The 18,118-nt window shown below is 37.5% G+C and overlaps 1 protein-coding gene across 2 annotated transcripts in view; it reads left to right on the top strand.

The window, feature by feature from the left end:
- Positions 1-3,142: 3,142 nt before the first annotated feature.
- Positions 3,143-18,118, top strand: part of RBMS1 (RNA binding motif single stranded interacting protein 1) — a 157,293-nt gene continuing 142,317 nt past the window's right edge. The window contains exon 1 of one of the 2 annotated variants that reach the window (XM_081937044.1): positions 3,143-3,824. In XM_081937044.1, the coding sequence (XP_081793170.1) occupies positions 3,750-3,824 (75 nt within the window). In that variant the 5' untranslated portion in view covers positions 3,143-3,749. The remainder of the gene's footprint in view (positions 3,825-18,118) is intronic. The other variant, XM_081937043.1, reaches the window with a different exon arrangement.

Below are 18,118 nucleotides of genomic sequence, written 5' to 3'. Positions count from 1 at the left end.
TAATATTTGAAGATGTATGAGTCTTAACTGTCTTAGCTAGTAAACTAAGAGATGCTTGGATATATATTTTACTATCTCTTGAACTTGGGAGTGGGATAAATTAGATGTCAGGGTTCCAGGTAATAGATCAATTACAAGCAAAAACTTTGAAGCAGGTGCATTCCTCAAAGAATAGCTTTATTTGAAATATCATACTGGCACATATCTGGTGAAAACCATCTCTGAGGGGCACCTTGGTTTTCATCTAATTAAAAGTAAAAGTTTTTCCCTCAATCCCAAACAATCAGTCTCATGGCTCAATCAATGCAGCTTCCACTGGTCTGGTGACATCACTCCTCCTTTTTCCGGCCAGGTGTGAGAACGTCCTTAGTTCCCTAGAGAAAGTGTTTTATTTTGACTACACAACCCCAGCTATCTCTAATCCCCCCTCCCTCCCTCCCTCCCGTGTAACAGCACTGAAGCCTCGAGATGGCTCCGGCCAGATCAGCTTCAGGGTTGACATTAGGAACGTAAGAATATGGGATCATAAATATCTTAAATCAGTAATGATTTCTCAGTGATGGTGATTTCACACCTTTTTCACTGTTCTAATGCATTTAAAGAATAGCATAATGGAAACTTTATCTAAAATCTGTATCTTTAGATTGGCCGTTTTTATACATTTAAATACTGCTTGGATATGCAGTAGATATTAGTATGACCTAAATTATTTTTCCTCCCTGTACTGGAAACAAGAGGAAATACGTTATAACACACTTTTAATAACCAGTTCTTTTTCTCTCTTTTCACCTTCTTTTCCAGCTATATACTGTATTTTTCAGAGTATAAGACACTCCAAAGTATAAGAAGCACTTAGCTTTTGGGAAGGAAAACAAGGGAAAAATATCTGCCTCTGCCTCCCAGCAATTTGCCTCCTTGCAACAAACAGCAAACAGTACAGACAATATACAGTTTGTAGTGTTACATTTTATACTATACTAGTACAGATGCTGTTAAAATTGATGTGCTTTATAGGAGTATAGTTATAGTATAGTATCTGCTATTTAAAAGAAGATACAATAGCACTTGGTCTCTTCAGATCAAGCATTTATTTTAAAAAGCTTCTTCATTTTGTTAAGCTGTCCAGAACAATAATAAAGCAGCCTTTAAAAAATAAGTCTAATAATTTGAACATTCTATAGGAATTTATAGTTATTGATTTACCTCCTTGCAGCAAACAGCCTGATTAGCACAAGAAAAAAATCTGCCTCTGCCTCCCAGCAATTTGCTTCATGGAGCAAACAAAAATTCACTTTCAATTTCAGCCAGCCTCCCGATCATCTGTTTAAGGCTGCAATCCCTGACCTATTGCCGCCTCTGCAAGCCCCATTTTCCCATTTGCTGCAAGGAGGTAAATTGCTGGGAGGCAGAGGCCAGTGGGTGGTGGCCGGTGGGTGGGTGGGCCTACATTCAGTGTATAAGACACACCCGAATTTTCACCCCCTTTTAGGGGGGAAAAAGGTGCATCTTATACTCCGAAAAATACATTAACTCTCTTCATACTCAATTATTTATCCAGTGGTTCTACAGGTTATAAACATTTTTGGTATTTCTTGCTTTGCTCTTAAACCTTTCAGAACTCCAGTTCTGCGAATACATATTCAGAATTGAGTCCCAAAGAACTTACTGGACTCTAAAGGTAAAGGTTCCCCGCACATATATGCTAGTCATTTCCAACTCTAGAGGGTGGTGCTTGTCTCCATTTCAAAACCGAAGAGCCAGTGCTGTCCGAAGATGTCTCTTTGGCCATATGGCTGGCATACCTAAATGCTAAAGGTGCATAGAACGCTGTTACCTTCCCACCAAGGTGGTCCCTATTTTTCTATTTGCATTTTTATGTGCTTTTGAACTGCTAGATTGGCAAAAAATGGGACAAGTAACGGAAACTCACACTGTTACATGGTGCTAGGGATTTGAACTGCCGACCTTTCTGATCGACAAGTTCAGCATCTTAGCCACTGAGCCACTGCTAATCTCATGTAAATGTGGTGTGTCACCTTCATCTTTTCCAGTTGTTAGCATTTTCTATAATGTTCAATAATGTTCAGCGTGGAAACATTATCTTCTTTATTCACTCACCCAAGAAAAGGATGATGTTTGGTTAGGAATAAGAGAACGTTAGCCTAAAAAAAGTAACTCTGAAACAGTTGTACAAGGAATTTAGTTAAGTATATTAGATGAATTTTGGAGATGGGAAATCCCCATGAAGTTTTAGAAAATATCATGGGAAAAGTTACACTGTACAATCATATCACCACCATCATTTTAGCCATTGCCCATCTACCGCAGGATGAAGGCCTCTTGCGCATGTTTGTTGGAACCCATTCTTGAGTGTTAGGTTGGGGAATCGGAAGGAAGAAACCTCCTACCATTTGCTAAACTAGTAACTCTTTATTTCCCCGCTTGTGCCCCAAGTACATCAGTCATTGTACATCGGAGACCAGCCGCTTACTTAAAGGACAAGCTGTACGTCTCTGAAAAAGACCGCCCCCAAAAGAACATTTTTTAAAAAGACACACAAGAGTTCTCCTCGAGCAGCATCGTAAAAACCCGCACTGTAGAAATCCCGGGGAAAATGCTAAGGCCCCATCAATTTTGCACCAGTGACAAGCGGCAACGGGAGTTCTTTCTAAGGGCCAGCAAGAGACGTATCCGCCTCCTGTCCTACAGCGAGGAGCCTGAAAAGGAGCAACCGCGGTAGGCAGCAAGCAAGAGGAGTTTCTCTCTCCGCCTGTTGGGGAGATTTGCAACCCGGGAGAGGGTCGCAATTACAGTTGTCCTTCCCTTCCAACAATCCCTCCTTAAGACGACTCCGGCAGAGCTGGTGAGTCCGAACCCGCGAGTTCTCACGCCCCGGGGTCTCTGAGTCCTCGGGCGCCGCCTCGATGCCCACCCCCGCACCCCTCTCCCCGCCGAAGTATTCGCCGCCTTCCTGCTTGGATCTGCTCTCCCCGTGTTTGCCGCAGCGGCTTCCCCCCGACTCCCCTCTCGTAGGAGAAGCCCATCCCACCCGCGGAGCCCAGACTAGGGATCGAAGCGCCGCCCCGCTCCTCCTCGCCCGCGCCGCTCCCCTTTCTCCCCCTCCCTGGCCTGCTTCTCAATCCCTCCTTCCTTCCCTCAGCCGTTCTGCTCTCCCATCTCTCTTTTCCCTCCCCAGCCCGCCTCCCGCTTTCCTTTCGCCCCTTCGGTTGGCAAGGAGTCCTTTGCCGCATCCGCAGTTCGCACTTGTCTTGACCGCTTCCCTTGGCGGCGCTGGGAACCGACCGGGCTCTACTCCCTCTCTCGTGAGGGGGGGGGCGTTCGGAGAGAAAAAACTCTTGCAGCGGGCGCGCGCTCGTGCCCGCGCGAGTCCCCGGGCAGAGAGGGAGAGGGCGAGCGAGCGCTCTTGTCCTTGGTGCCCTCTGCAGCTCCCTTCTCTTGCCGCTGCTCCCACCGCAGCTGCCGCCTTCCGAGGGTCGGAAGAAGGACAGGAAAGGAGGATTGGGCTCGGCGGAGAAAGTGGGAGCGCACCCAGACCGTCGCCGTCGGGAAGAAAGAAGCCCGAGGAGGGGGAAGAGCGCGAGGGAGCCAGCGAGCAGGCGCGTGCGGGGAGGGGAAGGAGCGCGAGCCCCCTCCCTTTCGCCATCGCTTTCCACTCTCCCCCCCACCCCCTCCCTCTGGTCAAGTGCCCTCCCTCATCCCTGCGCTGCGGGCTCCCTTATTCCAGCTTCATGGGCAAAGTGTGGAAACAGCAGATGTACCCCCAGTACACCACCTACTACTACCCCCAGTATCTGCAGGCGAAGGTATGGTGCGGTCGCCGGGCAGGGTCTTTCGCCTTCTTTTTCTTGCCAGAGAAGGGCACCGGGGGCGGGCAGGGCAGGGCTGGGCTGGGCTACACTTTGCAGTCTTGCTAACTATAGCTTCGGAGGAAGAGGAAAGGAGGATTGGGGGGGAGGGGGTTTCCTGGGGCGGGGAGGAGGGGGCTCTTAGGGTGGCATCGGGTTACAGGCGCGCTCCCCGTTGGGGGGGGGCGCGCACATAGCGCCGGCAGCCTGACTCTGCCTCGCCTGTTCCCTTTTAGGATGTACGTGATTGTGTGTGCGTGTGTGTGTGTGTGTGCTAGGGAAGGAAAGAAAGAAAAGAAATGTAGCAGGCTTTCGAGCGGAAGCGCCGGGGTCTTGAGAGCATCCTTCACCTTCCTCAGACTGATGTCCCCACGGTCACCTCCCAGCCATTCCCTTTTCTCTGACTCTTGACCCCTTTCCTCAACTGCCTCCCCTACTCTTTCTTACCCTCCCCCCCACTTTCTTCCTACGCCCGAAGGTAATTCGATTTTTTCTCCCCTCCTTCTGATGCATATCCCAGTTGCTCCTCTCCTCCCCTCCCCAGGGTTAAATAGAGATCAGTGTCCTGATAGGCATTTTGTTGGCTCTGGGAATGTAATGAAACCTTCCCTTTTCCTTCCCCATAGGTTTTGTATTCTGAGCAGAAATAACAGGATTAAGTTTTATCATCCCGTATCCCCAATTTACTGCTTTTTCTCTCTTACCATAACTTTCGACTAACCAGGAAACTACTTTAAACTCGGGAACTAGTTGGATTAGGAGAGATAATACTTACATATGCACATACACACATACATTTCCCGAAGAAACCCTGCGTTTTATTTTAAATAGAAAAATCTTCCATCTTGAACAAGACAATGAAAGTACAAATAATTAAAACAAAAATATTTTTTTGAAAGCATCTATGTAGACAATCTAGATCCCAGAATATTTTATTCAGCAAATTTCAAAATCTGCTTTTGGAAAAGGTAACGTTTAACTGGCCTGTCTAAAATTAAATTGGTTGCCAGAGTCTCTGCCATACATTTTGCTTTCTCCGCATTACTGAAAAGAAAAACGAAGTGGAGGTTGATACATTAATTTTTCCCAAGATCTTTGACATCTCTGGTATGTGTCTGTGGATGCATGTGGAATGTCCAAAACTGATCAGTGTAGCTGCTCTGGCAAATCATGCTGCAAATCTGGCAAATGCAGGGAGATTGCATTCTCTGTCTGGAATATTTGATATCTAAGTGTTCTCCAGTGAACAGCGCTGCGTGAAACATGCGTGCACACAATATGTGACATGTGTAGTCTATTCTTGTTCTTGTATTGCATTAATACAGCACTGGAAATGAAGATTCACTATCACAGCTTTTTTAAAAATATGTTTATTCAAATCTTAGGGTCATCAGTAAATGTTAAAATGCTCTATAAATTATCTATCTTTCTATCATCTGCCTACCTATCTACCTACTGACTGACCTGCCTACTTACCTACCTACCTACCTACCTACCTACCTACCTACCTACCTACCTACCTACTATAGTCATCTGGAAGCAGAACATTCAGTACTGTTCATTATATTAATCTGATGAATCACATGGCTACATCAGCTACATTCCAATTTAAGGTGCATCATTATCTATGAATTATCTTGATTGTGAGAATTACAACCAAAGCTTTCTTCCATGTGTATATGAATTACAAATGAAGCAATTATGAGTGGCAAGAGTGCTGAGTTTATGGTTGTTGGGAGTAGAGAGTATTCAAGAGCTCCTCTAGCAATTGTGGGTTTCCCCTTAGAGGGTTCTTAGCTTTTCGTTTTGAGAACCATGGATTCCTCTTACTTAGTGTCCTTTGTAGTAAGGAGACATTTTCATTTTGAACTTGACAAATGCATCTGAAATTGGATTGCTCCAAATCAAGTTGTGAACCATAACATTTCCACCAAAAGTAGACTCGTGTATAAAATATATGACCTTTTGAATTTTGACCTTTTGAATTTTGAAATGATGGTTGATAAATTTTATAAGGATTGATAATGTTTCAGTTTCAGTAATACAATAATTCAAATGCATAATGACGTGATTTAATATCAGTGGGACTTACTTTCATGTATGGGTGGTATATACACAAGCTCCTACATGGCAGTGCAAACTAGAAGCCTATATGTCATTTGAAAATACACACACACAATTGCCAACATGCTACATTATGAATAATTAATTAAAAAATACAGGTAAACAAAACCACTTTTTTGCACAAGAATGTTTTTCCGATTCATTTTTGTATGCCATTACGGTAACAGTAAAGAAACTGCATACATATTTTAATATGGCTAGTGCAGTCTTTTCTTATCTTTTTGCACTGTAAATAATTGAAGAGAGAAACTGTAATAAGCTTGCACTTGTAATTAGGATAACATCCACAGAAAAGCCTTAAGGACCATCTTCTGAAAATGTGCTTCCTCTATAAAGTATTTAATATTGATTTATGCTACAGTCAATGACATCTCCAAAACATGCATTGCAATAAACCCTATTAAAATTATAGTCTTTACCTCTTTGCTTGATAAAAGAGGTACACACAGCCATTTAACCTACATATGTGAACTACTATGGTACATACGATGATTGTATTCACAATTCCCGTTTCAGTGAGATTCTGTCTGGGGAGGAGGGGAATGCAGGAAAGACAACAAATTAGAGACAGTTGTGGCTGAAAAGGGACAGATATCCCAGCAATAAGCTCCATTAGTTCCAGTGCCTTCAGGTTTGTCACACATCAGTAAGCTTCCACATGCTTTACATATTATATTGAGATACATTTTAATAAACTTTTTAGAAAGCTGCTCCAAATAAAAATTGCATAGCAACTACTCCATGTAGATTATCTGTCTACAGTTAAGCAGAGAGAAAAAATGAGGGAAAGGTCCAACGCTACAGAGTGTAGGCTGCAGGGAAATGATCTACTCAAATATCAGATACCAGATCTACTCAAAGACAGATCTCTAGCCCACCTCAGAATGACCATAGTAGTAAGCTGGTAAGTTGCTTCTGTCCTCTTTCCACAGCTAAGTTCGATGTGACTTCGAGTGTGTAGAGTCACATCAGTTGTGAATATGACCTATAGCTATAAAAATAAAAGCAACACAAATTAATGTGCAACCTATGGTCAATAGAAATCTGGGTTTCATTTAAAGAGTCTTAATTTAGTAGAATAGAGCAATTACCAATTTCAACCAAAATAGTATTTTCTAGTGATTTTAAGGCTCTATCCTATTTAAAATGTATGAAGCTGCTGGAACGATTCTGTCTCCATTTTTAATATCTTCATTGCAAATAGTCGTGAAACATTTTAATTATTTCTTCAGTATGGATGAAAGCACAGAGCTGTAGACCTTGCTATGGTTCAGTATTCCTGTCTCCAATTTAAAGAGTAAATTTTGTGGATTAAGGATAGAGTGACTTTCCTCAGAATAGGAGGAGTTAGTTAAATAGTTATTGAATAAGAATTCATCTCTATGGAGATAATTCATTTTTAGGAAGTTATTGGGAAGTTATTTATTACTGACAATTCACAGATTAACACATAAATCTGACCTATTTCAATTGGAAAACTAACTATGCTAGCATTTTTCTTCTTGAAGACTTGTCTTTGGCTGGATTCTTCTTAGAATAGTAAACGTTGCTGTGAACCAACTAAATTTTTGCAATAAAACATGAGCGTTCACATTAATATTCAATAAAGGCCATTTGTAAACATTGATATCTATATAGCAAATCTGTACCTCTCTCTAAAGATTTGTTTTAATGTAAAGCTACATAATAGTAGCTGAAAAGGAGTATCCCATCTTCCCTAAAGGACAACTACATTTTCACACACACACACACACACACACACACACACACACACACCCTATTTTAGCAGCTCCGGACATCTATGCAAAATATTCAGTGAGAAAATGTTAGGCCAGCATTCCTATTTAAAGAGATATTTAGCATATTTTTCTAATTTCTTATCATATGGTCATAAACTAACTCCATCATTAAATATGTTGAGTTGTAACTTCATTGTTTTATTTTAAAATTAATCATTTATTCACACTGAAACTAAGCACCACATGATCTCTGTAATAAAATAATTATATCAATGCAGCATTTTGTTTCAATATAACCATTAACCCCCTTTTTTCCTTATTGAAATTTATTGGATTGATTGTATCAAAGAGCTTGAAAGAAGCAAAGTGAATTATGTTCCAGAATACATCTGCAATATTTACATCATAATGTGGAAAGTTCAAGGACCCTTACACACATGGTGTTGAGAATTTAATGTTAGACCCATTTCTTAAATTAAAAATTTACAAGAAATACTTTTAACAATTTATTTTAGAAGAAATGTTGACTGGGAATCTCATTTGAATGTGGACCAACTACAGGCAGAGCAAGATTTATCACAGAAATGTAATACTTTATAATTTATTTCATTTCATCATATTAGAGAAAAGGCTATGGCAAAATATTCTACCAGGAGCAATGGGAACAGTTGCTCTAACTTATGGAGAGGAGTAACTATTCTGAATTCAGGAACTATTCCCTGATGTTGATCTGGAGAATGAATGAATAGAACAAATCAATTGGGGAAAAAAACCTTTATAAACATTTCTTGGATAGCTACTTGTATAATAGCATTTCTGACTACTTATCAACTTTAAAACAATCTGAGGATATTTTGATGAAATCTACTGACTTTCTCACATGGAACTTCATTTTTCAAAAAGGAACTATACCTAATATCACCTAAGCAGAAATTTGCTTGACAGCAGGAGTTTCCCTTTCTCTTTGATGTCTTTCCTGGAGCCATCCCCTAGTCTTCTAAGGTCTGAGGAGTGGGGAGGCAGAAGAATAATCTTACAGTGTTGTTCATCCTTTTGACAGTCAAGCATAATTAGATACAATCCATTTCCTTACATGCCAGATTATTAATCATTATAACAAAATGATTTCTTTTGATATGCCTATTGTACCCCAAATTAATAGGGTTTATTGTAAAGGACTGTATTTGACTGTGGTCTGCCAATAGTAAGGGGTGAAGCATGAGTGTTTAAAGGAACATTATGCTAATCAGATCTCTTAATAAACTCGCTGGGTCACTTCCATTTTCTCAGGACTTTATTCTTAAAAGAGGTGTTTAAAGGAATAGCACAAATTCTCTTTGAGGCATAAAAATCTAAGCTTCTGAAATCTGACCAGATTATCCATTGTTTCATTGCTGCAAGGTTATGCTGGGGTCATTTGTCATCTTTGTACCAGATTGCTTATTAGCCTTTCACTCATTTAATCTGTAAGCACCCTGTGGTGTGGTTCTTCTTCTGATTCTTGGTGTAAGATTTGTTAGGTAGATGAGGTTTTCCTGTTGAACCTACAAGTTAAAGACACTTCAGTCTTCAGGAAAATGATGAAATCCAACTTAAATATCAAAATCTATTACCCTCATTTGCACCAATTCTTTCTCCAGCTTTCTTTTAAAAACATATAGTTTATTTGTCAATTTTGGTGAAAGATCTCTATGTATAATGATGCAATATTATTGTTATAATTTATTGTTTTATCCCTTTTGATGTTTAGTGGTTTTGCTGTTTGCAAGTTGCCCAAAGTCTAGATCAGATCGGTGACAAACAAATTTAATAAATAAATAAATATTGTCTAGTTGGACTGGATGATGATTGTAATTCTAAATACTTCCCTAATTATTTCAATGCTGGTCCTTGAACTTTAATGATCAGTGATTTCTAATACATTTTTCCCTTGCTAATATTGTCACAAGGAGTACACAATGCCAACTATACTAACTGTAGTAAAAGTGTTCTGCAACCCACTTATTTCTTGCACATTTTACTGTTTAAGCAGTGATGAACTGAAAATCAACTTCTTGGATGTTTCTTTAAAATGCTACATTAAATGTATTTTCTATTTTTTGTATTGGTTTTTTTTCAGTGTTTAGAATGAAGCCAGGTTTCCTATATGATTCTGGAACATAACAGAAAATGTTAGCTTACTTTGTATTTTCAATATTTATATTTATTTGTTTATTTGTCTACAATATTAATGTACTGATATTACATACTGAGGCTTTTTCAGTGATGCAATGAAGTATAAGGATTAAAAACAAAAAGAAACCCAAGTATATTAGTTTCTTTTTCCAAGGATATTTGTCATGGTTTGGGGCAAGAGGTAAAATAATACAGGTTTTAAGGGCTGAGGCTGGACAGGAGTGAGCTAACAGTTTCCAAGCTCAGCTGCCCATTACATAAATGTATCTTGAGTGTCTTGAGACTATCAAGTGATCCAAAAGTACCTGTTAATTCACAAGGAAGAACCTTAGTGTTTAAAACTTGAGCTCCCAACTCAAATTGTCTCCAGGGCTGAATAGCCTGGATCAGTTGTTTAGCAGAGGAAGCTAATATAGAAAGTACATCAGTAAGAACTCTGTTAAATCAATTCCGATCATGATCCGCTCATCATTTTATTGACTTTCTTCTCAGCTGAAGCATGGGCTACATTGGTGGTATAGAACTACTCTGTAAGCACTAACCATGAAAAGTAATTAAACAATTGCTGACAACATAATGAATGATGAATATATTTTATATAATAGCTGGACTTAACCATAAATGTTGTGCTTAACTGTGCAACATTGATTCTTATGTGCAGTGAATTAATATTCACTCTCTGTGAAACTGATTATAGTATGTGAATAAAACATAAAGAGGCCCCTTTTCTTTTTATGAGATTAACCAGTTATTATTTATAAAGTGATTACAATTCTGGCTATTTTGTTTCATTGCTTGCAGATTGTGGATAATTAATCCTTCATTACAAATACTGAGAAAGTTACCTGGAAAAGAACAATTTCACAACAGTTTCTGTTTCATTTTCACTTACAGTGTAGCATTTGAATCCATGACCTTTATATATAGTAGACATAATTAAGAACTGTGCATTTGTCTTTTTTTCCTTTCTAAAAATCCACTTCTGTTTTGGATTTCTCTTTCTTTTGCATTGTATTTGTTATTTTAAAAGCACAATATAATAATAAGAGTATCTGAAGCATTCAGGAAGATTTCATTACTCTATCTTACACTGAAGCAGCAGTGTCCAAAATGAAAGCTTCAAGGTCAGGACTGACTGGTTTTTGAAACAGAGCTTTCAAGCTCAAATCACTTCCTGAGTGGTCATAAAAACCTGACTAAGTTCAAAATACTTCGTAATTGATGTTTATCCTTGCATACTTGATTTGAGTGAGTTTTGGAGAAATTTTTGAAAATTGTGCCTTGGCTCAATCAGAGAGGCAGCCACAGAATGATAATTTGCCTAGGTGTTTTTGTACTTGGTGTTAGTGATATCAGAGGAAAAGATAAATGATGCTACAGGTAAAATGCAATTATACAATCAAAGTTTGTTCAACAGCTCTTATTCTTTCCTCATACCAAAGTTGAACAACCATTTTTTAGCTGAACAAAGTGATCTTTTTTTCTGGAAGGGGGATGTTATTTATTGGCAGTTGATGTAAATTGAGCCTGTCAAATATTAGCTGAGGCCATTTTTCTCTTACTTGAGGGCAGTGTTTGTCAATCTTGGCAACTGTAAGATGTGGGGACTCCAACTCCCAGAATTCCCTAGCCAGAAGAACAGCAACCAAGACAACAGTTGGATAAAAGAAATCTGAGCCCTGGGCAGAAATGTAATTTTAAAAAAGCATCTCAGACATGACTCTCCATAGGTATCATGAAAATAAAGGGAGGGGTAGGGAACCGCATTCAGTCTTGCAAGATTCTATTACAATAATCTTTCTATTCTATTCTATTCTATTCTATTCTATTCTATTCTATTCTATTCTATTCTATTCTCTTTTCTTTCTACAGACACATATGCATGCATACATACACACGTGTGTGTGTGTGTGTTTGTGTGTGTATGTTCTAGCATAACTCTGGAACTCCTAGAGCAATTTCAACCAAACTTGGTACATAGATGACTTACTCTCTGGAAAAAATACTGTGGGGAGTAAGACATCCCTAACACCCCTCGGGGACATTTTCCCCCAATAAATAAATACCAGGGCAATGCCTGGTTATCAAATATCCTATAATATAAATAATATTGGCTTTCTACAAGTTTGGCTTACATTGGAGGGCTTATAGGTGGGAAGAGAATCCAGTACAGTTGGTACTAGGGTCTGGAGCTGCTTCTCTTCACTCTTTTGAGAGTCTTCCTATGCAGATAGACATAGCCTTGCTTTGCAGAAGGAAACAGGGTTTTATTCTTTTGCCTTTCTCCAATAGCTTTCACTGATTTTTTCCCCCAAGTCTTTTTCAGTGATCCTTTTCACCAAGCAGTTGGCTATAATGGCATTGTAGAGTGGGGAGGAAACAGTGTACTATTTTTAAAAGCAATGTTTCCCCTGATTTGCCTCTACAGTTTTAAATTAGAGAGGTATATTTGGGTTTAATGGAGAATAATGAGCAATTATCTCGGTTCAAAATTAGTTACATAACTTCTGGTTTTATATATATAGGTAAAATTCCAATGTAGTTTTAGCTACTTTAAGCCCACTGATTTCAATGAATGGGTTATGACTATATTAAATGCTGATGACTCAATCTATTTTTACAGTGGTCCTTAGCCTATTGATTATTGGTGCTTGTGTAATACAATTCCTTCCTATCCAGTTTCCCAATCTAAATTGGGCCCCCAGAGGCTCTCCTTTTCTTGTAAAGGAGAAGCCCAACAGCACCCCCACCCTACCCCCAACAGCACAGAAACAAAGAAGAAAGTCCCAGAGAAGTAGGTGAGATCTTTGAAGAGCCTATTCTCATTTACAGATTTGAGATTTCCCATACTCTACCTAAATCACTTCCCATTCATTAGCTCTGTACATTTTCATACCCCTGGAAAAGAGGCCAGTACTATTTCAGGATAATAGTGTTGGCTAAGAATGGGAGTAACGCCTAAAGCAACTTAATGAGGTCATGGTTAAGTGATACTTTGAATGAAGGACTTCCTATTGTGTAGTCTTGCTTTTATGCATTTGTTACAACTGTTTTTAGTATGTAAAGTAGAATGTTCAGGGATCTGTAGTGTGTAGCTGGTAGATATAATCTGTCTTTAATTACAATTCGTGTGTGTGTGTGTGTGTGTGTGTGTGTGTGTGTGTGTTTATTAAAGTTCTTTAAAAGAAAGATTAAAAACTAAATATTTAGAATAAAGAAAATAGTCCCTTTTTGTTTGCATTTGCAACATAAATTGGAATGACCTTTATACAGTCTAGACAATTTTTCTGGTGTCGTTTTATAAATATTCTCTTTAACACTGTAATATAAATTTCAATTGCTTTAACCATATATTCTACCAATGTTCCATTTGTAATCAAAATACCCATTTTTAGCCCATCTTATATTGTTCTCATTCTTCTTTTTCAAATTTCTCGTTCTTCTTTTTCAAATTTCTCGTTCTTCTTTTTCAAATTTCAGTAAAAGTCTATATACTTTTCAACAATAATATGTTCATCATTTGTAGATAGTTCTATTTCAAATTCAGTCTTATAATGGAAAAAACAAAAAATTCTTTTATTTCTTTTATTTTTTTTCTAATAAATGCGCATAGCAAACCTATTGACAAGTGCATCCTCTTGTTGCCAAATCTTCGTTTGATTTTACAGTATTGCATTCTCCTTTACAGAATTCTATTAAGGAATATATGTCACATTAAGTTAGCATTTATATTTACTTATCATTTCTCCCCCATAAAATGCTTCTTGTGCTAAGAGCCACTAAGCTATTTTGGGGCACAACCTGAGTTTATATCTATTTGGTGTCAGAGTTCCAAGTAACACGCCCCACGAAACAAGACTCAGAGGCTTGAAATTCCTCAAAGTTCCATTTTATTAGAGATGTCATATTGGCACATTTGGGAAAACTCAAATCTGAAAGCTTCCAGGTTTTTCCCACCCAAGTGAAAATCCAAGCCCCTGCCCATCATCCACATGTCCATCACATGGCCCAATCAGGAACTGTCCCAACTGGAGATGCCTCCCAGTCACATCACTCCAGATGCAGGGCAAGATGTCCTTGACTGTCTGAGAAAGGAATGCTATTTAGACTATATATCTCCATACTCCATATAATCCCCCTCCCATTTTCCCAAAACATTGAATGTGGCAGGCCTGAAGGCCCAATGCAAAAGATGGCTTCCAGGCCTGAATTTGGCATATCTAACAAAGTGATTTTTAAGATCTACATTAACCTTAGCTTTATTATACCATAAATACCCATGCCACCCAACAATTCACAAGTTTCTTAAAAAGGAAATTTATTTAAAATAAATGGTACATTTGATTTTGATTTTATTACCATATTTATTTATTTGGTGAATTTATATAGTCACCCATCTCACCCATCTGATTTTGGACAATACACAAAAGAATACAACAAAATAAAAACAGCAACAAAAAGCAAAATTAATTAAAAATCATGCAAAACTATGAAACTATAATTTTCATGAAGAGCACACCTATTATGCTAGCATTACAACCATGTTGCAGGCTCCATCCAGTATCCATTACTGGTCCCACCCCAGACCAGGTAGCAAAACCATGTCTTAGCCCTTCCAAAAGACCAACAAGGTCAATGCCAATTGAGCTCAGGGAAATAATGTTTCAAAGGGGAAAAAAACAAAAGTTTTGATGGAAAATTTATACTTTGGATCTTGTTTGCACTCTGCAACAGTTCAGGTACTTTGAAAAATTAGCACTGTATTTAACAATGATAAAAAATTCTTATTTCTAAAAAAAAGAAAGAAATAGCAATAGTTATGGCACTTAGTCTTATATACCACTTCACAGTGCTTTACAGCCCTCTCTAAGCAGTTTACAGAGTCAGCATATTGGCCCTAACCATCTGGGTCCTCATTTTACCGACTTCCGAAGGATGGAAAGCTGAGTCAACCTTGAGTGAGAATTGAACTTCTGGCAGTCAGCAGAATTAGCCTGCAATATTGCATTCTAACCATTGTGCCACCACAATAAAGACTACAGGACAGGAATCCTGAGTGAATGCAGTTTTTTCTGAATAAGTTATGTGCTTTTTAGCTAGTTAGAACATAACATTTGGTTTATGTCTATATATTTTAATTCACCTGTACTGTACCACTAAACACATTAATATAGGGCAAACTCATTTTAGAAATTCATTTTACTATTTTGAAATTTTAATTATCGGCATTGGCTCCAGACCGTATTGAAATGTTAAATCTGATAATATTTGAGTCAGTTTCAATTACAGGGCATTATTGCCCTCCAAAGTCTTAATTCTGCCCAGAAAATAAGCATTTTTAAAGATGAGAAATAAGTTGTATTACCACTGAAAAATTCAAACAACTTACAAGAGAGTTATTCGTCATTAAATTATTTTTTTGCACTGCAGAGGAAAGTTGAGCATCCCTCCATTAGGACAAATATAATTTGCAAAATGGGAGTTAGATGGGAGGTTCCACTGGGTGATTTGCATATTGTATTAGCATATCATGTGCTTTGCTGCCTCTAATGAGTTGTATAAACAATGTGATTTTTAAGCGGTGTTGAACCTAGCCAATTTTTGTTTAAGAAACCCTACGTAAATTTAGTTTAGCATAAAGTCTAAACCAACGGAAGTTAATCTGATTTTAACTTTTAAAATGCTTTATTTGGAAAGTCTGTTTTTCTTTGGCTAGAATATAAACAGAATGTGAGTTGTTTTCAGAATATTTTCATATTAAATCAAATGGAAAGATTTCAGGACTGAAAAGTGTTGTCTTGAATTCAAAACAGTTGCTTTGAGTTGGGAAGGTTACCTTGTGTTCATGATGCACCACTCCAACCATTAACAGGGGCGGTGGTATTAGTTGAAAACAATCCAGTTTAAAGCTGAGAACACTTCAAGGGTGATTAGAGCATTCAGCCTGCGGGCTACCAGTTTGACACCCCTGCCCTATACCATTCCAGACAAATGGCTGTTCAGTCTCTTATTGTTATCTATTTCCACAACCTACATTTCATTGTTTTGCTACTCCACAGGTATAGTAAACTGCCTGTTTGTAAGGAAGGTCAACTAAAATACATCTTGGTATCCCTGAAACTTTGCCAAGAGGTGCATAATAAATTTGCTGTAACAAATCTGCATTCTGTTTTAATTTAGTTGATGTTGCCATGCATTGCCTTGCGAATTAATATTTAGTCATGGATCTTGCATCCAAGGTAAAGTGACATTAGCCACATTTCTGCCAGGTTTCTGGACGTCACTTAAAACATGGTTATCTCCACAGTTTGGGGATCTCAGGGAGACGGAGAACTCGTGAGATGGCTATATTGTACATAATAACAAAGATGCTCTCTGTTAGTCCATTGAACTACTATTAATGTTTTTATTATGCAATGGTTTTTAATGTATAGTTTTGATGGTCCATTTTTATTATATTCTTCCCAGAATTACATTCATGAGATGGATGGTTATATAAATGGGATTTATGGATGGATGGATGACTAAAAATGAAGAAACGGGTACTTAATTTTTTTCTTTTTTTTTCAAGCTATCATATATAAACAGAATCTTATTTTAGGATTAGAAGTGGTAGATTTTAATCGTATAAGAGAGAAAAAATCAGTCAAAAGCATGAAGTTAGATTCAGAAGTTCAGGAAAAGAAATGTAAATGCTAAAGAAGAAGTAAGTCGCTTTTGGTTTTGCACACAAAGCATGAGCCTGCTTATTGTGCTGATCTTGGCAAATCTTACATAGTGTTTACAATAAGGTTATGGAAATTTGCCTACTACTGGAGAATGCACAAATAAACCACATAGTTCTATGATTTTCTTGTGTCAGCATGCTGCTAAAAGACAGCCATTGTGTCCCTATGATAGACATTCTTCGATTTTTTCACATAAACAGGAATAGAAAACAGCTATTTCTTACTGTCTTCTATCCTCTCTAAAAGGATAGAAGATAATATTTTAGACTGAACATACTGAAATTAGACTGAAATTAGAAATCAAGTAATACATAATAATGAAAAACTAAGATATTTATGCCATCATGCTTCTATTTTTTTAATTTTCAACAATATCCATAATCTATTCAACTACTACACATACTGTAATATTAATCTGTATTATTTCACTTCAGCTCCTTATAGGAAGTATAAGTAAATGCCAGCATTTTTTGTCCTTCCAAGAAAGTCCCTTATGAATATAAGAGATTAGCACACAAAAGTACTAATACCTTTTACTGAATATCTTTTTTTTACTAAGTATCTTACTTGAATGTGCTTTAATTATATTTGATGTCAACCATATTGATAGGTGACAGTCATGCTGGCAAGTTTATTGTAGAGTATCAGATTTCTTACCAAAATTCCAAACAATAAAACAAACATACGCTAAGTAGATATTCCTATCACCTTCTATATAAATGAGAAATGCAAGAATCTATTTCTCTACATATTTTTTAAATAGTTTTCAAAAATTTGAACACATTTTAATAAGAGGTTATATTGAACATTTGTTGAATTCACACAACATTCCAAGTATAGTTTATTTAATTATGGTTTATTGATTAAACCACACTTATCTGAGTTCATAGAAATATTAAGTCATGAGCCCATATCAAGCTACAATAGTTGGATTCACTCAAACACACCTGGAGATCAAAAGGAGAACCATTAATTCAACATGGATTACTCCTTAAATTTCACTATTATATAGTGAAATGTATAAGAGTTGCATTTTGTAAAAGAAAATGGAATACTTGAATTATGTATTACAGTATATTGAAGTTATTCAAGATTAGGTAAATTACAGTGTTAGCAAAAAAGGGGGAATAATAATCAGAGTATAATACACTGTTAAGCTTCTCTTGTTGTGGAACAAGCTGTATAAATATAGAATTGTTTCTTATATTTCATTATACAGGGCTGTGTAATTCAAGCAATTATATAGACTATTACAGTAAGCCAAGCTTTTTTCAAAGTTATTGCTTAATGGAAGAGAAATAATAATGTTAGGAACATTTTATGTCATGAATCACTTTCTATTAGAATTTCTCACAATTGGGAAAAGAAATGGGAAGAATCAACTAAAGTTAATATAATCGTAATTTAGACTGACTGTTGCAATCTATTCAGTTTAAGCATTGGAAGTCTGCTTATATTCATGCACCTTTGACCAAATTCTGTTCCA

This window comes from Natrix helvetica, assembly GCF_964273705.1.
Source record: "Natrix helvetica genome assembly, chromosome: 1".
NCBI classification, from domain to species: Eukaryota; Metazoa; Chordata; class Lepidosauria; order Squamata; family Natricidae; genus Natrix; species Natrix helvetica.
The sequence above is the reverse complement of the archived record's forward strand: the minus strand, read 5'-3'. Positions and strand labels throughout refer to the sequence as shown.